Genomic DNA, 25,316 nt, shown 5'->3' on the forward strand with positions numbered 1-25,316 from the left:
CCGGACTAATATTGCTTTAGAAGACTCCAAATGGGAAGAATATTACCCCATTTCCAGTACTTTAGATTCGGATACGGCTCCTATTGAATTTGAAATTAATGGACAAGGAGATCAATATCTGGATTTATCTCAAACGTATGTTCAAATAGTGTGTAAATTTACCAAAGATGATGGTACTAATCTGACTGGAGCTGGCAGTACTTGCGCCCCGGTGAATAATATCTTCCATTCCTTGTTTACGGAAATCGATATCAGTGTCAATGGAAAAATAGTGACTCCTGGAACCGATACTTATCCTTACAAAGCTTATCTGGAGAAATTACTTTCTTACAAACCCAGAACTTTAATGACACAGATGAGAGCTTGTAGTCTGTGGAAAAAAGATACAGCAGGACACATGGACGAAGTAGGGGTAGCAGACCTTGGAGTGGCTCAAAATAAGACATTTGATGTAACTAAGGGTTTACTGGGTGCTGCTGATACTGTGACCATTAACGAACCTATCCTCCCAGAGTTACCGGCCAATTCTAAAAACGAAGGATTTAGAAAACGTCACCAGGCTATAAATAATAGTAAGAAAATAACCTTGTATGATCGTTTACATCTGGATTTATTTCAACAAGACCGATTTCTACCGAGTGGAGTAGATGTCCGTTTGAGATTTAATCGAGCTAAACCTCAGTTCTATATGATGATCAAAGATGGAAGTACGGGAAAAGTCAAAATATTGAGCATGATCTTGTGGGAAAAGTCAAACCCACGGCCGTCATGATGAATGTTATAAATCAAAGTTTGAACACTCACAGAGCTAAATATCCATTGAGAAGAGTCGAAGTGAAAACCTTTACTATACCCACAGGAACTCAATCTAAAATCACGGATCATCTGTTTCAAGGCCAGATGCCTAAACGCATCATTTTAGGTTTTGTGGACAATGCGGCATTCAACGGAGATAAAACTAAAAAAATCGGTTTCATTTCCAAAACGTGGGAATTATGAAATTAGATGTCAGTATCAACGGAGAGACCATGAGTACTCGTTGTTTCGAACCTAATTTCAATGAAGATTTATATCTGAGATCTTATCTGAGTTTATATCAAGCACTGGGAAAATTAGGAGAAGATTGGGCCCCGGACATCACCCTAGAAGAGTATAAAAACGGGTACACTTTATGGGGCTGGGATTTCACGAAAGATCAAGAAGCGCAATCGGATAAATTCCACATCATAGAAACCGGAAATCTGAGAGTAGAAGTCTAATTTACGAACAATACGGTGAACACCTTAAATTGTGTGGTATATGCAGAATTCGATAATCTGTTAGAAATTAACAAACAGAGAGAAGTCAGTATTGATTATTAATGGATACAGGACAGTTAAAAGAAGTCTTATCCAGAGAATTAAAGAGTTCTTTTGGTGGAGTGTACCCTTTAGATTTAGTACCGGATCAATTAAGACCTCAAGAAAAAGCCATTGTGGTGAATACGGATCCTCAAGATAAACCTGGAGAACATTGGGTATGTTTGTATTTGTCCAGTCCAGTCATCGAATATTTTGATTCTTATGGATTTCCTCCCTTACAAAAAGAAATTCAAGATTTTATCCACCGTCATGCTCAACAATGGATTTTTAATCCGTACCGATATCAAGATTGGAATACAGATGTATGTGGACAATATTGCGTGTATTATTTACATCAAAGACACAAGAAGAGAAAAACCGCAGATGAGTGGTTATTCCCCTTTGACCATAGTACAGCTTTACAAAGAGATGATTATGTAGCTCAATGGTTTAAAGACACTTATCATAAAAGACCTACGGGTCATGGACAAACTTGTCAATGTTTCTATCAAAATGTATTGTGATTGTTGTTGTTATTGTTATCAATAAAAGAATTGAAAAAAAATATGTTCTTGTTTTTTTAAATAAAAAATACTACTAAATATAGATAGAAAAAAAGGTATAAATACAAGGTGTAAAATGAAAAATATATCAGTTATTGATTTGTCTTAATCATGGGTAACACGTCTAGTAAAGAAAAGAGTAAAATTCAATTTGGAAAGAGAGTTCTGAGAGAGGAAGATGTGGATAAAGGTATATCAATTCAAATACATGAGGATGGGACTATTAAGATCATTTCTCATGAAAAATATAATCAATTATGTCCAGAAAATGATAATGATGTGAGAGATTACATTGAAAGACCCTTGACTGCAGAAGAAGAAGAAGAATATACCCATTTATTACCAAAAAAAGATTACCCTAAAAGACCTTTGACTGCAGAAGAAGGCAAGATGTGTCCAAAAAAAAGTATTTTGAGAAAAAGAAAAGATTGACATAAGATTCTAAACCAAGAGAAAGAATCATTGTAGAATCTGAATAAAAATAATTTTAAAATATCTTAAATTGTTATCTATATAAAAAAGTGTCACCAAAAAAAAAATCATTGTTTCAAACATGAGTCTGACAGAAGGATTAATCATGAAAATCAGAACTCAATTGTTGAAAGACATTAGAACTCATTATGAGAACAAACATAAAGAAGATCCAGGCAATCATTATATTGCCAAATTTAAAAAGGAGAGATTTAGAAGAGCTGCTAATTGGATATTTAATTTAACTGGAGGTCATCAGGAAGATATAGATCAAATCATTAGAAGTGATTATCAATACTTGATCTTAGAAAAAGAAATGCATCCAGAAACAGGAAAACTTCATCATGTGAGAGGATTCATTCAAATGAAACACTGGACCAATGAGAGAGACATGTACAAAATCATCCATGGGTTAACCTGTTTTGATATGTCTCACAGCACACCAGAATTAGAAAGAACATTTTATAGGCAAGATGACAACTATGAAGAATATGGGACTTTAAAACCTGAAATGAGAAACAAAGAATTAATTCCAAGAGATTGTAGATTTACTTGAATAAATCCATTAACATTGAGCTTGTGTGTGTGTGGTTTTTTTTACCTAGACTGTGAATCACTGCCAAGTATGACGTCATAATATAAGGTTTTGTGTATTGCCTGACTCAGCATAACGTAAACAAAACGTACACAGTAGTGTCTCAATAAAAACGTAGGTCAAACACATTTTTTTGCACACCACCCCTGAGAGTATAAATACAAGGTGTGTAGATGATCATAATCAGTTGACCCTAACCATGAGTCAAAGTCAGTTTGGAAAAAAACCAGAGACTATGGCTATAGATGAGGAGAAACAACAGTTATTAGAAAAAATAGAGAGTATGGATATAGATGAGGAGAAAAAACAGTTATTAGAAAAAAGATTGATCATGCCTATGGAAGAAGAACATTCCAGTCCTCAAAGAAGAATAGAAGTGAAAACTCTGGAGGATGAAGAACCCTGTAATGTTTACTTGCCCGCAAATGAGAAGATCCATGACCCAAAGGACCCATACAGATGTTACAGAGTAGCCACTAACTGGACATTTGTTTTAAATCAAGTGAACGAAGAAGTAGAAGATATATACATTTTTCTGAACCTTGAAGATGAAATTCAATACTTGATCTTAAAAAAGGAAATTCATCCCTGGACAGGAAAAGTGCATCAAATCAGGGGTTTCATTCAAATGAAAGAACCTGTAGGAGGACTGGATGTGCATAAAGTTAATCTTACAGCAAGATTTGATATGTCCCACAGTACAAAGGAATTAGAAATAATGTTTTACAGGCAAGGTGGCAACTATCAAGAATATGGAATTCTGAAACCTGAGAAGAGAAACAAAGAATTACTGCAGAAATGGGAAACAACAAAATTGTGCCTCGAGAAATTTTCAATGTAAAAGAGAGAGAAATGATTGAGTATCTGGAAAATTCAGATTAAAAATTTTTAACAGCTATTGTTGTTATTTTTTGTTCAGGTTATATATATATATATATATATATATATATATATATATATATAAAAAGGTGTGACATTGAAAAAAAAAATTATTCCTAAACATGAGTTTACAGGAGATAGGAGGAGATTTATTAAACTTTCCTGTAGAAGCTATTGTACATCAGTGTAATTGTTTGACTGTAAAAGCTCATGGATTGAGTCAAAGTATAGCTATGAAATACCCCAGAGCTAATCTATATGCGACCCGCAGACCTTTAAGGTCTAGAAATTTAGCCCTAGAAGAAGATAGAGGAATTCCAGGCACCCTTAAAGTGTTTTCTTTACAAAAACCTGTAGTCATTTGTCTGTTAGCTCAATGGGATTATGCAACAGGACATTATAATCGCCTACCTTATTATCAAGATACACCAGAAAATAGAGAAAAATGGTTTCAAGCTTGTTTACAAGAATTGGGAACTTTACCTTACCAGACTTATGCCTTTCCTTATAAAATAGGATGTGGTTTAGCAGGAGGAAATTGGACTCATTATAGACAATATATTGAACAATTTGTACACACTTATCGAAAACAAGTGTACATTCTTCGTAAACATTGATTGTGTGTGTTATAAAGATTGACTGTTATAAAAAAAAAAATAAATAAATAAAATTAAAAAAAATGTGTTTATGTTATTTCATTTTTTAAAAAATGATTCATGTTTTTAAAAAAAAAACAAAAAAAACAAAAAAAAAAAAAACAGTGACCTGGTGTTTATACGTTTCTATAACCTTGAATGTTTTATAGGTATCTATTCAAATCATTGAAGTGGCCCTTAAAAGGGCCGTTGATACGTTTCTATAACCTTGAATGTTTTTTTTTAGGTATCTTTTCCTATAGGTATCTATTCAAATAAGTGGCCCTTAAAAGGGCCGTTTATACGTTTCTATAACCTTGAATGTTTTTTTAGGTATCTTTTCGTATAGGTATCTATTCAAATAAGTGGCCCTTAAAAGGGCCGTTTATACGTTGCTATAACCTTGAATGTTTTAGAGGTATCTTTTCGAATCATTAAAGTGGCCCTTAAAAGGGCCGTTGTTGATTTTTTTTTTATCAAGGGTTTACTCCCTGAGAGGCCTTCCACTACCTCTGCCTCTGCCGCGGAACTCTGTTCTGCCTGAGAGGGGAGGTCGCTGGTTACCGGTCAACGGCTCCATAAAGTCCGGCCTTCCGGGTGGGGGTAGAGATGACTGTCTTGGAGAAGGTGGTCTCAATCCTCGCCCGCGAGCTGCATATCTCGAAAGCCTGCGTCGACAAAGAGGATAGCATTGGTTCATCTGTACCAGCACAGCTGAACACTCGAGACAAGCCGGTCGACGGCGACACTGACAGCAGATATAATTGGACATCCGATCCTCCTCCAAGCAAACTACACAGGAATCCAGCCTGGCTGCCGCGACTTGAATACCCCATCTAGGAATTGGCCCCGTAGTACTCACACCTGGTGACATCTCCGGGGTCGGGGGTGGTGGTGGTGGTCTAGCCAGCTCCGGGGAGGGTGGTGGTGGTCTAGCCAGCTCCGGGGAAGGTGCCCAGTCATTGTTGACGGGAGGGGACCAATCCGAATCAACGGATGAAGAATCCCCCTGTCCAGCCCAATCGTTGTTAACGGGAGGGGTCGAATCTACGGAGGAATCCCACTGTCCAGCAGCTGCTCCCGGGGGATGACTGGGTGACCATGTAGGAGTTGGTGGTCTTCTTGGAGGGGACGGGCTTCTCGGGGTGTCCTCGAGTAGTTCCGGACTACTCAGAGGGGCCGAATACGAAGCAGATGGTGTTGAATCTGTCCTCCTCCTTGGCTGGTCAACTTCACTGTTAGATGGCGATCTTCGTCTTCTTCTTCGTCGTCTTCTTCTTTCTCGTCTCCTTCCCCTGATCATGTCACTGGCTAGGCCCAGGGTAGCTATCGGCCAGCGAGCTAACTCCCTGCCGGTGGCTACGTCTCTGACGATCCAAACATTTTCAATCTCTACCCCTGGAAAAATGTAGAAGTTTTGGACATCGTCCTCAGCCATACTGATACGGTGTCAGCAGAACTGATACTTACAGAATGACACCGAGCTCTGGCAAGCTGCCGTATTTATGCGCACAGCACGAGCGTAAAAGAGAGCACCCTAAAGCGAGAGCCAAAAAAAATAATGGCGACGTCAAATTGTGTTATTTTGTGCTTCACAATCTATACATTGGAGTGAATAACTTATTATGGGATTAGAAATACTTTCAAACATCTTAGCCATCAGATGAAGGTAAGTTTCAGGCATGATTTCACAGTATTTTTGATGCATGACATTTATCTGTCGTCTAGAAAAGAAGCATTGATGTTGAACCGAAGGGCTAAAATCGGGTCACCTGAATACATAAAATAAGTATTTTAACCTTTTTTAAAGTGTGATACAAGGAAAACTTAATCTATACAATGAGATTAAACCTAGGGAAAAGTGTTGATGCTGTTTTTAAATCAAAGGAATGGTTTCTAGTGTAAAAATATACCCAGAATCAGTTTAGGCATAGACACAAGAAGGCGAAGGTCGGATATTTTTTGTAGAAAATCACTGTATAGACTTGTATAGAGAATATAGGATTTTTTTTAATCGTGACCTTTTCTGACTGGAATTTTTAAATATTAAATAAAATCAGTTTAGTTGAAAAACAATTTGAATCCACTTTATTTCCAGTGGGAATGTCTAGATGTTTTATAAATAGCAATATTGAAAAAACACAGCGTCTTATTACAAGGCACAGCATTCTATACACATAGGCATGATTTTTTTTTTTAGGAATCAAAGATTTTGAGATAAAACAGAATCGGATTAGTTTAAAGTCAATCTGTATCTACTTTAATTGAAATGGGAATAGATTTTTTTCTTACTATACAAAAAAAAATCTCAGCGTCTAAAAAATCTCAGCGTCTAAACAAGGGCACAAGATGGCGTCATATTTGTATAGAAATAATAACAAAGACTTATTGTGGTTAACATCCTTTATTTTTTCTTTAATAATTGTTCAAACTGTCGAATTCTCCTCTGAAATCGTAATCGATCTGCTACTATAGCCATCCATGGACTTTTTCGATCTTCGGGTGGTAAATGATAAATTTCATTCAGGCTGGTATCAAAAGTTATACATTTCTTAGCATGTCTGAAATTTCTACATATTTCATCCCGTATTGGATGCATATTTTCTCTACCGCTTCTATTTCCTTCCAGAGTAGACATACTTTGCTCCCTTTGGGATGACATAGGAAACTGTAAGGTTTTCCTAAATATTCGCTCATTTTCATCCCGTACATTTTTTTCTGGTAGAGTCTTTTTGATCCGTTGACAAAGGAAATGTATAATCGCTAGTCTCCCCAGTGTCGGATGATGTAATAAAGCCAGGCATTGTAACCACAAGTCCTGAGTATTTTCTATGATGGTCGTCGCTCTCTGGAACACTGGTTCCGCCTCCGGGGGTAAAGCTTCTTGATTTTTCTCTATACATCGCATTAAAAAATCATACCCTTCCAACACCAAAGAGTGAGTGTGTTTATGTGTTGACATGATAGTCAATTGTGAAGAAATGACAAGAAATGTTTTCTTATTTATACCCCTGTATCTATACAAAACGTACAAAGTACGTAGACCCATAATGTACTGACTCAGCAAAACGTAGGTAAAACGAGAGAGCGTACTAAGCGCGAGGGTACAAAACGTAAGTCAAACCTATTTTTGCACACGAAATCCAAAAGGGTATATAAACCAGAGCTGGAAATTTAGGATCATTCTTACTGGGCACTTTGAACTTGACAGACGTAGAAATATGGCACAGGCGATGATGAATTCCGTGGAAAATCGTAATTATATTCCAGCTAGCAATGAAGGGTTAGGATATGCTCTACCGACAATGCCTGACACGCAGGATCCGATCGGATTTGATCTGGGACTTTATAATATGCCTGAACCCATGACAAAGGAAGATATGGGCATCTTAACTACCACTCTGGATGACATTGTCAACATGCTGACTCAACTGAAAGAGTACAACACCAGTGAATTTTGTTTGATACGTGGGAAATTGTCCCGATTAGAAGTTAAAGTCGCTAGAATGGAAGAAAAATGAGAGGAAACCAGAAAAATGAAAACACAGGAGCTGCCAAGAAAAATGAAGACACGGGAGCTGCCATGAAAAGTAAACAGACAGACCCATGTTTCATATGTAAAGAATTAGGACATTGGGCTCCGGACTGTCCCAGAAAAAAAACAGAACTTATGCTACAAGTGTGGAAATTTTGGACATTGGGCCAATCAGTGCACAGATGACAGTATGGAATTTGTCAAAGAAGTCGAAAAACTGGAGAAAAAGGCACAAGAAAACAAGACCACTCATCAGGAACATAAGACCAGTCAACAGGATAAAATTCCATTTAACAACAAGAGGAAACTTCCTGCTACTACTACTACTCAGACGGAGAAGAAACAACCCCTGAAACTCCAGAAGAAAAAGTAATTATGTATATTTTTTACAATAACTCATCTTACAAACTTTACTGTGTTATTGTTTTTTCCGTTTTCAGAAAATAGAGAGAGAGAGGCTTGCTCTGTATGACACATGACGTCACAATGCATACCTAGCTGTGATTTGAATCGATGCCAAGTTTTTGTGTGTATTGCCTATGTATTGACTGACTCAGCACAAACGTAGATCAAACGTATCCCCCCCCCCCTTTTGCTTGGGTTTTTCCAGGGTGTGTACTAGATTGAACCGGCCATCTCCCCCAGGGCACCAAAAAAGTCCACTCAGTTGACCCGGCCATCCAGGCTCCTTATACTACTAATCACAACTTTTTGTATCATTCAGACATTAAAAATGTGCAATCTGTTCAATTCCCAAAATACCTTATGTATCCAAGTGTACTTGGTGTGCAAAAATAAAAGAAATAATTCAAAATTGTAAAAATAAAACACATTTATACAAATACATGTACATTTAGTATGATGATTGAACATAATGGTGTATTTTATTTTCGACGAAACTTCTTGTCTCATACTCCTACCCTTATATACATCATTGAAAACCCATAAACATTACCTATAGCTGGTTAGAATTCTTCTCAATACATTTAAAATTGATACAACTTTCAAAAGTCGCGCCAGTATCATTTTGTAAATTTTACGTTCACCTCCTCCCAGTAAATTCAAAATAGCTTTGAAACAAGAATAATGCAAGATAATTTTATTTTTGGTCCTTTTAAAGCTGAAGTTGGAAACTGCATAATTCGAGAAAGTCCACAATTTGCTCTTGCTCATGTGCAATCGTTAAAATATGGATATACATTACGGAGCTGTGTTGCTAATGACAATCCTCACTACGAAGTACACATGATTGGAATTTATGGGGATTCTTGGTCCGAGTACAAGATTGTGATACATCCAAGAGGGGAAGTCAAAAAACCTTTAGTTCTTGTGTTATCGTCATACCACTCAACTTCGTGGTGGATTGACACAAGTGTTCACATAGATTCCATTATCTATGGAGTAAGATATTTAATATTCCTGGTGATTTTTAATAGGCGATATCTTTTACTCAAATGAATGCTTAATTATTCCATAAGCAAGTAGGTAAAAGTTGTATGTAAAAAGACAACGTTCTACATTTTACTGTGTAATGAAATGATATATCATATAAACAATTAAAGAATTTTTTCTATCGATTCTACTCTAGAAATGTGTTAATGAATTTTAGAGCACTAGAGACAGCGCAAGCCAACCTATAAATTTATATGACAACTCGAAGTGTGGTGCTTCAAACATTATAAAATGGGAAAGTATGGGATCCGCCTATGGATCTGATACAGGAGGAGGGAACACAGTTAAAGTTATACTCGACATAGAGAGAAGATACGGACCCGTGACCTCATTTTCGGGTGTATATACGTTGTACTCACCTAGAATTATCAAACTGGAGGTAGGAGGAAATCCACTACAGAAGGCCTCACCTAATGGATTTAAGGTACAGCAACCATGCACTGAGGGTGATCAAAAAGTTCGCAAACTATAGATCTTTCTATTTACAAAACCACATTTCAGATCAGAATGAAATTTGGCACACACATGTTCTATAAATAGCAGATGTTATGTAATGATTCGCTCCATGTTTGTGACGTCACAATGTGAAAATGACGTCAATATGTAGATACTTGTGACATTTAAATGATTTACTCAGTCGTACTCGAGCAACGAATGGCTGTAAAGATAAACGAATATCTTGGAAATTCCTTTGCAGTAGCATATAATAATTTGTACAAGGTTTGTGAAGACAAAAGACTTACCAGAAGTTCTATCATTAATTGGATTGATTGTTTTAGTGGAGGAAGGGAGATGGTTAAAAATGATGTTTGTTCTGTTGCCCAGTGAAAGCAAGCTGGGGAAGAGTTCTATGTGTCCTTATAGTTGAGCAATTTGCTATGAAAGCTTAGAAAAGTAGTTGAATATCTTAACAATAATATGATTATTAAATCCCTAAAATTTCGTTTAATTTAGGCTTTAAACATATCAGATATGATAAAGAGAAGGCGCCCATACTTTATCCACATTGGATAAACGACGCTCCCAAGACAGAGGTCTCGGGTTGTGAGGGGCACTATGATCATTTTGGGAAAGAATATCCTTATCCACCCATCCAATTGCCGAGAGTTGGTCATTTGTGACAAATGGACTGTTCTTGTTATTAAAAAATAACTTGCATGTTAAGAAATATAAGACTCGGAAAAATCTTTTGTAACCTTCTGTGAACAGAACGCTACGGAGCATGTCACGTGACCGCCTGGATCATGTGATTCGCGCATAGGCAGAACGGTGGCAGATGTGCATTTGGAGAGGACTACTTTTAAAAATAATGATAGGTTTTATTTCTTTTACGGAAGTAATTCAATTACACATGTGAGTTAAGGCTAGGTATAGGCGTTTCTATGCAAATGAGCTAATAAAAACGCATAAGAGGTATATTTATTATTCAGAAAAAGTGTTGATTTATTTTCTTATGCATACTTAGTACCCACGATATGTTATATCCAGTACACATTATAACGTCATATTATGACGTCACTGATCTTACCTACTGGAGGTTATAAAACACATCAACAAAACAGTTTCGGCGCAAGGGATTACCTTATTTATTTTTACAAAAAAATTGTATAGTGCTAAAAAGAATATTCTATAGATTAGTTAAACTGCTGCACAAATCCTAGGCATTTTCTCATTTGATCGGAATTTGAGGAAACTTATACCGGACTGTACATTTTTACCCTTATTCAACTTAAAATTAACAAATAGTAATTATACAAATGAGGTGTTGATATTTGTGCAGCAATGCCAGCAAACTTTGGAATATTTTGCTTCTAAATATACCTTGTTTCAGTTGAATAAAATAGAGCATGCCCTTGCGCCAAAGCATTTTTGTTTATATCCATTATAATATTGTGTAGTAAAGAACAATGACGTCATAATATGACGTCATAATGTGTACTAGCTATCTCATGTCGTGGGTACCAAGTATGTATTAGGCAACAAGTTTTAGCTTTCTCTGCACAGGCACTTGTTTCGTATACGGGGCACCCCTACTTATTTTTACCACAAGGTACCTAACTCAATTTCAGGCACCCCCGCTTCAAACTCGTATTTTGTTTATATATTAATCATTAACCTACTTTAAAATGACATCGTTCGCTTCGAAAGACTTTTTTCTTGTCAAATTAATCGTTTCGGACGTCTCTGATCGAGCCTCTTTATTGTAAACCACTTATTTCTTCCTCGAAAATTATCTCGATACAAAATAAGACTACGAATCGGATACATTAACTTCCGGTTGGGTTATAAATGAAGGATAAAACCAGAGACCTCGGAAAGGAATTCTCGTAAGTCTCTGGATTTATCCTACATTTATAACCCAACCGGAAGTTAATGTATCCGATCCGTAGTCTTATTTTGTATCGAGATAATTTTCGAGGAAGAAATAAGTGGTTTACAATAAAGAGGCTCGATCAGAGACGTCCGAAACGATTAATTTGACAAGAAAAAAGTCTTTCGAAGCGAACGATGTCATTTTAAAGTAGGTTAATGATTAATATATAAACAAAATACGAGTTTGAAGCGGGGGTGCCTGAAATTGAGTTAGGTACCTTGTGGTAAAAATAAGTAGGGGTGCCCCGTATACGAAACAAGTGCCTGTGTTTCTCTGTATAATAGATATAGTCCTTAGGCATTTTAATTAGATTATTTGCACAGAAATGCCTATATACCTAGCCTTAACTCACCTGCGTAGTTCGCGAACTTTTTGATCACCCATCGTACAGTATAAAAATGTTTTTGCTTGTTTATTGTTTAACCTCCCTCTCGAGAATTTTTCACTCATATGGAGACGCCACCATTTGCCGGTGGAGAGCTGCAAATTTTGACCTATGCTCGGCACTGAGGGTCATTGAGCAGTGAGGGATCTTTTTCTTGCCAGCATCTTGCCTACTGCGACACGGGACCTCGGTTTATACGGTCTCATCCGAAGGACCGGTCTCCACGTCCCACAGTGGGATTCGAACCCGCGACGTAAGGATCAACTCCTTAATACTAGGGCTGTGTATTGAGCAAAATATTTCGATACGATACGATACGATATTTTATAAAGCGATATGCGATATATTGGATTATTTATTAAGTCTTTCAAAAATGTCTTATTAATGACATTTAATGCATAAATTTGATAAAAACTGGGTGAGTCTAACATAACATGTAAAAATATAGTTGTCTATGTATTTTGTAATAGTTATTTAAGATGTGCTCTCTCCTTAATGTTTATTTCATTATTGACCAGTTTTAATTGAAAACAGTTCAAAATAATCTTTGGTAAGTGAAATTCCCAACTTTTTTACAGAATTATAAGGAAAACTGCCTGTCCGATACGTATTGGAAGTTATTTTTTCGATACGATACATTCCAGAATATCGATACGTATTGAATATTCGATATATTGACACAGCCCTACTTAATACTCCGCGACTGTAGAGCGAACGCTCTAACCACTGCGCCACGCGGGCTACCAGTATAAAATTGTATTATTTTTTATGAAGTATGCAACTGTTAACGGATGGAAGTTTATTTTCCAATATAGCTTAAGGTATTACCATCCTCATCGGCTGTATAGTTTATGGGAATATAAACTTGTAGAAAAAGCACCTCATATATGTAAATAAGCAAATCAAACAAAAGCTCACTATATTACAGTATTTCAGGCTTGCCAAAACCTTTGTCCATAACCTTCACATACTACATGTATTTAGTTTGATAATTAATTGCTTGAAAATATCGATTTCTACATAATTATACTTAAGTTTGATGAAAGGAACTCGCTTATCAATCTTTTTCAATTCAAACAGTACAATGATATAGTACAGTGTGAGTCAGTTACTCCTAAATACTCTGTGGTAACCTCCACAAGACCAACAACTACGTCATCGGACAAAGAAACTAAGGAAGAGGAGGGGCTCTCAGAGAGTAAGTATAAAGTATACCGGTTACTTGATCTACCTGATGTGCACTATATTTATTAACGTTCATCATATGTGAATGTTGATGAAAATATTAATAAAGTTCTTGTCAAAAATCCCTTGGATGATTATATAGTTTAGCAGTAGATCAAATATTAGAATAATACACAGTATTTGATCCGAGAAATAAATCTACTATAATTGTTTAAGATACAATTCAAAAAAAAAAAAAAAAAAAAACACAGTGAAATTTTAGTGACACATTAAAACATGAAGGTTACTTAGTAGAATGATATTATATTAATAAAAAAAGAATGTGGCAATCAATAGATTTAAAATCTAAATGTAATAATTACTCAAGAATTTTACAATCATACACAGTTCAAGGTCATTAAAAATCAATATCTGGTACAGACACCACTGACAGCCTGAAATGTCATCTCATGAACACAAATAAGTGTTTTAAAAACTTGTATTTATTTAGAATACTATCCCACTATTATATGGTGACGTCTCTATATGAGTGAAAAATTCTCGAATGGGACGTAAAACAACATACAATCAATCAATCAAAGAATGTCAGTCTACACGATCTATTGTGGAATACCGATCCCGATGTATTTTCATAGTAATTAAATTTCAGTTTGTGTGGTAAAGGAAGATCATGCAGTTTCAAAGTACAGTATCGTGAACCCCCTTGATTTCTTCTCGTGGGGTTATCTAAAATACAGAGTGTACTTTCCTTCCCACAAACAACAGAGGACCTAAAACAGCAATTACACGAGAAATAAGATCAATCTAATGTTGATACGCTGTGGTGAAAAACTTCAGAAATCGTGTCGAGGCAAAGGGACGTCATTTGGAACATATGTTGTAAAATAACATATTCCAAAGAAAGTTTTTGGTGAATAATAAGGAAACTGTGACAAATGTATGCTTGACAAAAATTTAAAACAATTTTGTTATATGTTGTAAATTTCATAAATGTAACTTAAGGTATTAAAATTATATAACAGATTAAAAGTATAACATGTATATATTGTTTTCTCTTTTCAGCTGAAAGTGTTGTCATTATTCCAGTTGTTTCAGTCCTTCTAGTTACTGGCATTGTCTGTCTGTGTATTTGTTGTGTGTACAAGAGAAAAGCAAAGTCTACACACTACATGTCTACATCGGACAGAAATTCTAGTCATGGAGTTGTTGGAGACCAGGCCAGATCTTTTCCCATTTATGAAATATCAGACAGAAATAGTACTTCAGTTTTTAATACAGGTATTCAAAAGAAATAAAAATAGTACTACACTGTTTAATACAGATAGTCAAACGAAATAGAAATAGTACTACACTGTTTAATACAGGTACTCAAACTATTTAATATAAGTGTTCAAACGAAATAGTACTTCACTGTTTAATACAGGTATTCAGAAGAAATAGTACAACACATTGGCGGATCGGGGGGGGGGGGGGGGGGAGTTGGACTCCCCTTTCATTTTCTCAGAAAGAGAGAGAGAGAGTGGGATGAAATGTTTTCTGTAATAGATATTTTTTACATTTTATGCGTTTTGGATAAAACAACTCGACAATCTCTACCCATTCTACTCGCTAGATAGAGTCTCGCGTATTTGCTAACACCCATTTAACTCCCCCCGACCCCACCCTACCTACATCTCAAAGCTTACAAATTTACAAGTCTGTACAGGCGCGGATCCAGGAATTTTTTTAAGGGGGGGGGGGGTCCACCCCAGTCAAAAAAAAAATTCCTACCCAGAAATTATTTGACCAAAAAAAAAAAACAAAACAAATTACCTTCCCAAACGTATTAAACCCAGAAGAATTCTTGACAAGCAGAAAAAAACTTGAAATCCATTTCCAAAACGTGAAAAAACCTATTTCGTGATGGTGAGGTCCAAAGTCAATTTTTATTTGCTTCAGTATATACTTTTAGTAACTCTGCAAATTCCAGGGGGGTCTGGACCCACCCACCCCCTCTAGATCCGCGCATGCTGTTACGAAACGTTTTCATGAATGAATGAAAGAAAATGTTAGATACTTAATTCACTATATATATATATATATATATATATATATATATATATATATATATATATATATATATATATATATATATATATATATATACGAGGGGTTATCAAAAAGTTCGTGGACTGATGCGATAAAATTAATACTATGTAGCCGTTGATTACAAAATTTATAGGGAACATAAAACAACAAAAGTTGAAGAAGTGTTGAAAATTTCAGCTTGACATGTTGATTATTTGCCAAATTATCATTAAATAAAAAATGCATTATATGATCACCCGGCGCTGTCACCGTTTGGTTTCATGACGTACGGCAACGTCATTGTTTCTCAATGCACGCTCTTTCTGCCTCAATACATTTATCTTGATGAGATTAATTAATTCTCTGGAGAAAAGTAAAATTCTAAATCCCTCTTGTTTATATGACTTTACAATGTTACGAACTCTTGATTTCAATGCATCAATATTGTAAATATTAAATCTATACATAGGAAAAGATCCTCGCTTGATTTTGCCAGCATAATTTTCTTGTCGGAGTTCAATGTCAACCAAAGATCAACGTCACTTTTCGACGTGACTTACTTAAGACACCCTGACTACAAATCGATATTAACCGTGTGTCTCTTTTCTTGTTGAATTTCTTTTGGTATTTAAAAACAAGTACTTTGGGTAAATTGTATTTCTCTGTAGCTTGTTTAAACATTTTCTGAGGCTATGCCAGGTTTTCCAGGGGCTGAGGCTTTATAGAATGTTGTAAAATGACACCCTACCCCCTTTCGACGTCATTTTAAACCCTTTATTGTTTGGACATTCAAAATAAAATTTACGATAAAATTTCATTGAATGTACAGAATGAGGTAAAACTTGCAACTCTTACGTAAAAATTGTGTCATATCAGATGAGTGAATTAATGTGATTTTCGGATGCCAAATGCTTATATAAGGAGAGTTTTCTCAGTTACACTCAGGTAGAAAATACGTTCTTTTCGGGGTTGCGCCGCCTGGACATACCATTACTTACAAAAACAGTTACGATTCACTAAAAAAATAAAACTTACGATTTATAGTTTATTTTACAGATAGAAAAGACGATGCTTATTAAATGTTTAAAAATTCATTGATGTACATATAACGGTTTTAATTTTATGGCGCTAGTCCACGAACTTTTTGATAACCCCTCGTATATATACGATAAGTTTCATGCAAGGTTTCGATTTGATATCATCAGAAGATTCCGCATCTTCGCTAGCCAAGGGTTTCTGATACGCTACTCTCCTCATATGAGAAGTGTAGCGTATCAGAAACCTTTGGCTAGCGAAGATGAAGATTCCGGCGAACTTTTGCCATACCAGTTCTGGACCGTCTTCTGAAGGAATTAACTTTAAAAAGTAATGAAAGTCATGCGTGGATCTAGAAAGAGGTCGGGGGACCCCTTGGGATTTAAGAATTACTAAATTACTATGTAAAAATAACTAAAAAATGTTCTTGGACACACCCTCCCAAAGGAAAGGGGGGCCTTTAAAATAGAAAGGAAAGTCATGTATCTGAAGAAAATTGACTAAGAAAAGTGTGTACACCCCCCAACCCTTTCCCTCCCAAGAAATAGGCTTTTCGGGTTTGGGTAATTTTAAACTGTTCACTTTTTTGGTCAAAAAGCTCCTGAGACTGCCATTTATTAGAGTTGATTTGAAATTTGAAAAAAATTCCTGGATCAGCGCCTATGAAAGGGAGTATCCATTTAAAAGATTTTTTCTCTCCCCTTGTGTGTGTGTTTTTTTTTTATATTTGAGCCTTAGGGCACCACCCTGGAACCCTCTTTCAAAAATTGCTGGATCCGCCCTTGCTACATTGTTTAATACAGGTACTCAAACGAAATAGTACGTCACTGCTTAATACAGGTACTCAAAAGAAATAGTACTTCACTGTTTAATAGAGGTACTTAAAAGAGAATTATTGAAATGTTAAACCTTATCGAAATAGTATAAGTAAATATATATATTTGCATTTTGAATAATTTTTTTTTAATTATTCAATAAATGTTCTTTTATCTACAGATTTTTCCAATGACTTGTCTTTCACCCAAATAATACCACCAATTAACTCGACTACAAGACCTTCGTCCGTTATGACCACAGATGAAGGATTGTCATATGATGATACACGATTCCAAGCACTGGACGATCTACCTCCACCATACTCTTCATGTGTCCAAGAAACTCCACAACCGAAGACAGAGTCGTCTTCTTGTATGCCAACCCTTGATACAACACATTCCTCTTCACGTGAGCACAATTCTCCAGAGCCCCCGCCTAGTTACTCATCTTACATACAAGGAACGTCTCAAAGATTAACAAATTTACCTTCTCAAAATGACTCTGCACCAGTGACAGAAAGTAGATAAAATATCAACACAACTGCTAGTATTCCATAAATTTACAAGGCAACTGTCGCAACATCATAATCAGTTTTGTTCAAAAACAGTGTGCTGTAATGGAATGCACGATAAAGTCAGTCCACGGCTTTTAATCCTCAAATTACAGAAACTCTGTGAAAAAGATTTCGAAAAAAGAGACCACATACTTGACAGCAAAAAATGTTACGTGTCAGACAAGATGGACAGTTTCATCAGTGTTTGATTACACAGATCCAAAGAAAAAGAGTCTGAAAAGATAAGATTTTCATGTGTACAAAAGTAGATGTTTGTTTCATTTGTTCCGATTGTATTAAAACTAGATCTTTATTAAGGTAGTGAACTGTGTTCAGTATTACGCGATACATATATCATGATTAAAAAAAAAACAGTCAAACAAACATTTTTTTTTTTATTTTTGATTTCTTTCTTATATCTTACTTATGATGTACATCATAATTTCAGCTGAATGTGTAATTATTATGTGTAATTATTATTCATAAGATGCCCGTCGTATTCTGAACCATTCTTGTATATATTTTTTTTCTATACTGTGTGTTAGAAAGCAAATAAGTTGCTGAAGAGTTTGTGTAATATCCAACCGTATCATATTGAAAACAGAAATTCACTTAACTTTAACACAGACTCTTGGAGTATGGACCCCCCCCCCCCCCATGTCTCTTTTGTTTCTATAAGCTGGTTTTTAATACATATATATATCGTTTTCGACTGATACATAAAAAGATTTTATGTATCAGTCGAAAACGATATATTTAAAAACAGCTTATAGAGACAAAAGAGTTACATTATTGATAACATATAGTGCATATTAGAATACAAAAATAGGAAAAAGGTGACTCGACCACAGATTTAAAAAGGAAAAAAAATGGAAAGGGGGGGGTTCCTTACCTCAAGTGCCTGTGAATTTTAACATTTAAATGCCTTCTTTGTTAATGCGGGCATACATTGCAGGAAAAATTCAATAACTTACGGAAGTAGATTATGTGATGTTTTCTGCAATGATTGCAACCTTAAAAAAAACCCAGAAGTCTCTGACGAGACTGTAGCTCTACTGTATTTATAACAAAGGAAGATAAAAGTTGCACTTGGACTTGAAACTTTGCAACAGCAATAAATAGAATAATGATCCTTGGTTTAAGTCTCTATTTGTGGCAAGATTTATTGCAATCAGACTAAAACTGTAGGAGGGGTAGCCTTTTAAAAGAATCTTACAGAAATTTCGATTTTAGTAACCAAGGCAACATCATTCAACAAAATTAAAAAAACAATAAAGGCAATTATGTATCTCAGTATAGTCTACTTGTGTGCCAAGTTACTTAGTATATTGAAATCAGACCAAAACTGTAGGAGGAGAAGCGTTTTGAAAGTATTTCACAGAAATTTCTATTTTAAGTAACCATGGCAGCACCATTCATTGAAATCAAAAACTGATACAGAGAATTATGTATATCTTAGTATAGTCTACTTGTGTGCCGAGTTATACTAAAATCAGACTAAAACTGTAGGAGGAGTAGGGTTTTGAAAGTATTTCACAGAAATTTATATTTTTAGTAACCATGGCAACACCATTCATGGAAATCAAAAACCCATACACAGAATTATGTATCTTAGTGCAGTCTACTTGTGTGCCAAGTTATACTGAAATCAGACCAAAACTGTAGGAGGAGTAGCGTTCTGAAAGTATTTCACGGAAATTTCTATTTTAAGTAATCATGGCAGCACCATTCATGGAAATCAAAAACCTATATTCAAAATTATGTACCTTAGTGTGGGCTTCTTGTGTGCCAAGTTATAATGAAATCAGTTCAAAACTGTAGGAGGAGTAGGGTTTTCAAAGTATTTCATAGAAATTTCTATTTTTAGTAACCATGGGAACACCATTCATTGAAATCAAAAACCGATACACAGAATTATGTATCTTTGTGTAGTCTACTTGTGTGCCACGTTATACTGAAATCAGACCAGAACTGTAGGAGGAGTAGCATTTTGAAAGTATTTCCCAGAAAATATTTTTAGTAACCATGGCAACACCGTTCATTGAAATCAAAAACCGATATACAGAATTATGTATCTTAGTGTAGTCTACTTGTGTGCCAAGTTATATTGAAATCAGACCAAAACTGTAAGAGGAGTAGCGTTTTTAAAAATTGTTTACAGACGGACGAACAGACAGCTAGACGGACGAAGGACACCTTTCCATCGCATTTAAGCTCTTCTGGTCTCTGACCAGTAGAGCTAACAAAGAAAGACATTTTGTTGTTTTTATTCATGACAGGCTGTATTCGTATAATGTTGGTAAAAGTATTTAAAATATTGTATTATTGGTCCGTATGTCTTCTACAAAAATTTAGAATTAAATTTGTATATGACAATTAATTGTCATGGACAAATTTAAATTGAACAAGCAAATTCAAAGAATTGTGGTCCCCCGCTTTCGGTATGGATGGGATGCCATTATTTATGGCCTATTGTAACTGTCTTGGTCAACCTTCAAGGTCAAGGGGTCAAAAATCATATATATTTGGAAAGGTCTTGCCACAGGTAATGTACATGTCAAATATTAAAGCCATATCTCTTCTTAATCAAAAGTTATAAGCAAAGATTAAATTTTTGAAAAGTAGTTTTAAACTTAAAGGTCAAGGGGTCAAAGTAATACACTTGTGTAATATGAAAGCCCTACCTTTTTTCATTAAAATTTTATAACCAATTTAAAGTATTGTAAAAATTGTTTAAAAGTAAGCCAAACTTCAAGGTCAAGGGGTAAAAAAATCAAAGCCTTGTCACGGGTAATGTACGTGTCAAATATGAAAGCCCTATTTCTTTTTAATCAAAAGTTAATAGCAAAGATTAAATTTTTGAAAAGTAGGTCAAACTTCAAGGTCATGGGGTCAAAAGTCATTGTACATTTAGAAAGGTTTTGTTACAGGTAATATGCAAGTATAATATGAAAGCCCGTCCTTTCTCATTCAAAAGTTATGACCAATTTAAAGTAATGATAAAATTTTTGAAAAGTAGATCAAACTTCAAAGTCAAGGTCACGGGGTCAAAAATTATAGTATATTTAGAAAGGTCTTGTAACAGATAATGTACATGTGAAATATGAAAGCCCCATCTCTTCTCATTCAAAAGTTATAACCAAGGTGAAAGTTTTTGTGACAGATGGACAGACGAATGAGATTTAATGTTCCCTCGCTTTCGCGAAAGCGGGGACAAATATGCCAAATTTTTGTATAGAGGAAACGTATGTTACACTGATGGAAAGCCTTTTTAGCTAACGTCAACGAAGTAGGGGGAGCTTATGTAATACCGTCGACTTCGGTGTCGGCGTCCCAGGTTTAAGTTTTTGGTGCAGTTTCCTTTTCAAGTACTCCTGTGCCCTATATTAATCAGAGATGCATGAAAGATGCTTCTAGAATGTTTCATTGTACCAGTCAAGGTCTCAGATGCTCAATTTCAGCTGAAGAATGACCAGGTTATAATGTTTTTGGAGCAGGTCTCAGTTCCAAGTAACTATAAGGCCTTTATTGACCAAACTTGCACGGATGATACATCTAAGGATGCACACTACCACGCTTGCTTCAGATGCTGGATCTGATCTACATTTTTCGGATGAGTGTCCAGGTTAAAGTTTTTAGAGAAGGTCTTATTCCAAGTAACTATAAGCCCTATATTGACCAAACTTGCATGGATGATAATTCTAAGGATGCACACTACCACGCTTACTTCGGATGGTGGATCTGACCTACATTTTTCGGATAAGTGACCAGATTAAAGTTTTTAGAGAAGGTCTCATTTCCAAGTAACTATTATAAGCCTATATTGACCAAACTTGCATGGATGATACATTTAAGGATGCACACTACTGGACTTGTTTCGGATGCTGTATCTGACCTACATTTTCCGGATGAGTGACCAGGTTAAAGTTTTTGGAGAAGGTCTCATTTCCAAGTAACGAAAAGCCCTATATTGACCAAAGTTGCATGGATGATACATCTAAGGATGCACACTACTGGACTTGCTTCGGATGCTGGATCTGACCTACATTTTCCGAATGAGTGACCAGGTTAAAGTTTTTAGAGCAGGTCTAATTTCCAAGTAACTTTAAGCCCTATGTTGACTTAACTTGCAAAGATGATACATCTGAAGATACACACTACCAGGCTTGCTTCGGATGCTGTATCTGACCGACATTTTCCAGATGAGTGACCAGGTTAAAGTAAACTATAAGGGTTATTTAAATCAAACTTGCATGGATGATGCATCACAGGATGAACACTCTCAAACTTGCTTCAGATGCTGGGTATGACTTACATTTTCTGGGTGAGTGACTAGTTTTAAGTTTTTAGGAAAGACTATTCCCATGTTACTGCAAGCCCTATCGGACCAAAATTGCATAAATGTTACATCTAGGGATGCACACTACTAGATTATAAGTTTAGGACTTTGCCTTACTTAAAGACAACATTCGTTGAGGTGAGCTCTGTAATCTCTGATTACCTATGTTTTTAAGGTGTAATGACCATCTGCTCTAAATGTCACATTTTTTAATTTCTTAAAGAAGATGGGTGAACATGACGAGCGAAAAGCCTACAGTGTTACAAACATGAAGATGAAAAATTAAATCTCAATTATATCATAATTTTCCTTGATATTTCATCTAACATTAAAATAAACTTTATGTAAAATCTCTAAAAGAGCAAGAGCCACTTAGGGCCTTTTTTGGCCCTGTGCATTTCTGAAAATTCAAAACTGTATAGTTTTAGTCAACAAGGCAAGAAATTATACTTGAGCACTTGTTTAATGAATATATACTGACAATGACGTAATTTTCTTTCTAGTAAACGTCATGAATTACGTCATTATTCACATATTCTGAATATTTCTTAAAAAAGGCTAAAAAATAATGCCACTTTTCAATATTTCTTATACAGCACAACCTCCGATCCAAAATGTGTAAATATATTATAAAAGAACTGTTAATGAAGATTATAAAGCATATTTTAATTTTTGGATCGAGGGTTGTGCTGATATTTTAATTCTTTGTTGAAGGTTCTCAAAAACACCTGTTTTCTGCAAAATTCAATAACACTGCAATTTCACACAACCTGTTTTTCAATGCCTGGACTCTTCAAAGGAAATTTTGTTATATAAACTGAAAGCACTAAGTCTCTACTTTATATTAATGCTGAAAATGGTACTCGGGAGTTTTAGTTAATAAATTGGTATATCTACAGGGCCATTTTATAAATAAAGTGAACCTAGCTCTTTGCAAAAATTCCTCAAATATTGGAATCATTTTCCTATGAAATATTACAAACACACTAAAGCGGGCAAAAAGAGTCATTTTCTAATACTATAACACTAATTTTCGATATGAGTGGGTCTTCGCTCCACTTTTTTGAAAGTTAATCCTCAAAATTTACATAAAAATATACATATTTTGGTTACCAAAAATATGGAGCAAAGACCCACTATACCTTAAAAATATACTTTTATGACATAACAATTGCATCTTTTCGAGAAATACTTGAAGTCCATTAAGTCAAGGGTCATATCACAAACAAGATTTAAATGCCACTCTTCGTCAAGACCTGTGTAGTCGATTGGTTAGCGTGCTAGTCTCGAAAGAAAATGATACTCAGGATTTTATTGCTGGGTTCGAACCCCACAAATAGCACATTATTTTTTTAATAAAAGAATAAATTTTGCCGAGAAAATTTTCCTCAGAAAAGTTTTGTTTTTCATAATTTCATAAATTTCAAAAATGGGAACTTTACTCTAAATACTAAATTCACAAATTGAACATGATTTTTAAATATCTGAAGCTATAGGCTTTCTGCACACTATGTTCGCTCATCTCCTTCCAACATTGATTTTTCAACAACCAAAAAGCATTAGATTCAATAGGAAATGGTTTCGAAGTATGAAGCGTTGCTTACCTTTTTTAGAATGAATTTTATGTCTAACCATGATGGATATAGATAAAATTTGACACAGTATATATAGAGAGCAATAATTTATTATAAAAAAATAAAGATGGGAGGTATATATAAAAATAATATTAAGTGTCATAAAATTTAAATTCATATTGGAAAACATAATGAAGCGCTGCTTATAAGTCGGAATATCATTGTTACAAATGTATGTGTGCAAAAAAGAATTATCTCTCGTTAATAATTTTTTTTTTAAATGTACTACAATAAATTAAAATTTTACATACTGTACAAAATAAATTACTGAAGTTTTCAAATTGTCTATAAAGAGATACAAAAAAAAAAATTCGAATTGGAAATCACAAAATAAATACAAATGTTTTAGGTCAAATGTTAATAGCAAAAATATTGGCAAAAGAAAGAGAACTGTTTGCATATAACTTCGGTTAAAAATTAAATGACGTCATTGCCATCTTCGATTATCAACACTGCTTTACTCATGCATTGAACAAAGGAAATGTCAGAAATGGGGGGAAGGGGGGGGGGTGCCGCAACGAGCTGTAATGCATTTTCACTTTAAAACGGACGAATCGCAATTGAAACAGTTATGTTAATTAATCAGACTTACAGTGAAAAGAAGGTAAATTAAAGACAGAGGACAGAAAGACTGAAGGATGGGAGGTCGGACGGAAACGTTTAACTGGTGTCTGACGTTGTCAAAGAAGACATGAGAAACTTCCTTTAAGTTTGTCCTATGGTACTGTTCAAATAATTTTGACAGAGGACTTATTGATTTACTCCTAGATGCGACTACATAATTTAATTTAACTTAATTCATTTAAAATATTTACAAATCGGATGAAATGGAAATATGAAAAGGAAGAAGAATGTGTATCAAATTAATTGATGTATGCATATTCCATGTTTTTTATTGCTTTTGATAAATAATCGCGCAAAGTTTAAGCGAGGTGAGGCGGATGACGAGAAAAGAGTTGCAAGCCTTCTCTCTTTTTGGAACATCCCTCGGCCTTTTCTGTCAAGTCGAGAAAAAACCTTAAGATTTTTCTCGACTTGACGGAAAGGCCGGGTGATGTTCCGATCGTCTTTTTATATATCAGTCGAAAACAATATATTTAAAAACAGCTTATTGATGCAAAGGGTTACATTATCGATCATGTAGTGCATATTAGAATACAAAAATAGGAAAAAGGTGTGTTGAACCCAGTTTAAAAAAAAATGGAAAGGGGGGGGGGGGGTGTCCAGCCTCATACAAAAGAGACGTTTAACAAAAAAAAAACAAAACAAAAACAAAACAATACAAAACAAAAAAAACATGTACATGTTCAAATTTAAATACACACATCCTCACACCCTATACATTCACATACAAAAACCACAAACACTTCACTGACATATACGTTTGCATTCATACATACTTTCAAATCACAGGTACTTGTGGACAGAACCCCCCCCCCCCCCGATATTCAACCCCGG

At 35.2% G+C, this 25,316-nt stretch overlaps 1 protein-coding gene across 1 annotated transcript in view; it reads left to right on the forward strand.

Moving 5' to 3' along the window:
- Nucleotides 1-18,257, forward strand: part of LOC133173223 (uncharacterized) — a 36,373-nt gene extending 18,116 nt beyond the window's left edge. The window contains exons 4-8 of the mRNA XM_061308199.1: nucleotides 9,139-9,419; nucleotides 9,628-9,894; nucleotides 13,310-13,427; nucleotides 14,477-14,692; nucleotides 17,513-18,257. Coding sequence (XP_061164183.1) covers nucleotides 9,139-9,419; nucleotides 9,628-9,894; nucleotides 13,310-13,427; nucleotides 14,477-14,692; nucleotides 17,513-17,859 — 1,229 coding nt within the window. The 3' untranslated portion in view covers nucleotides 17,860-18,257. The remainder of the gene's footprint in view (nucleotides 1-9,138; nucleotides 9,420-9,627; nucleotides 9,895-13,309; nucleotides 13,428-14,476; nucleotides 14,693-17,512) is intronic.
- The last annotated feature ends 7,059 nt before the right edge of the window (nucleotides 18,258-25,316 follow it).

The sequence above is a fragment of the Saccostrea echinata genome, unplaced genomic scaffold (genome assembly GCF_033153115.1).
Source record: "Saccostrea echinata isolate AGI-Se365-2 ecotype Australia unplaced genomic scaffold, CSIRO_AGI_Sech_v1 ptg000056l, whole genome shotgun sequence".
In the NCBI taxonomy this organism is placed as follows: Eukaryota; Metazoa; Mollusca; class Bivalvia; order Ostreida; family Ostreidae; genus Saccostrea; species Saccostrea echinata.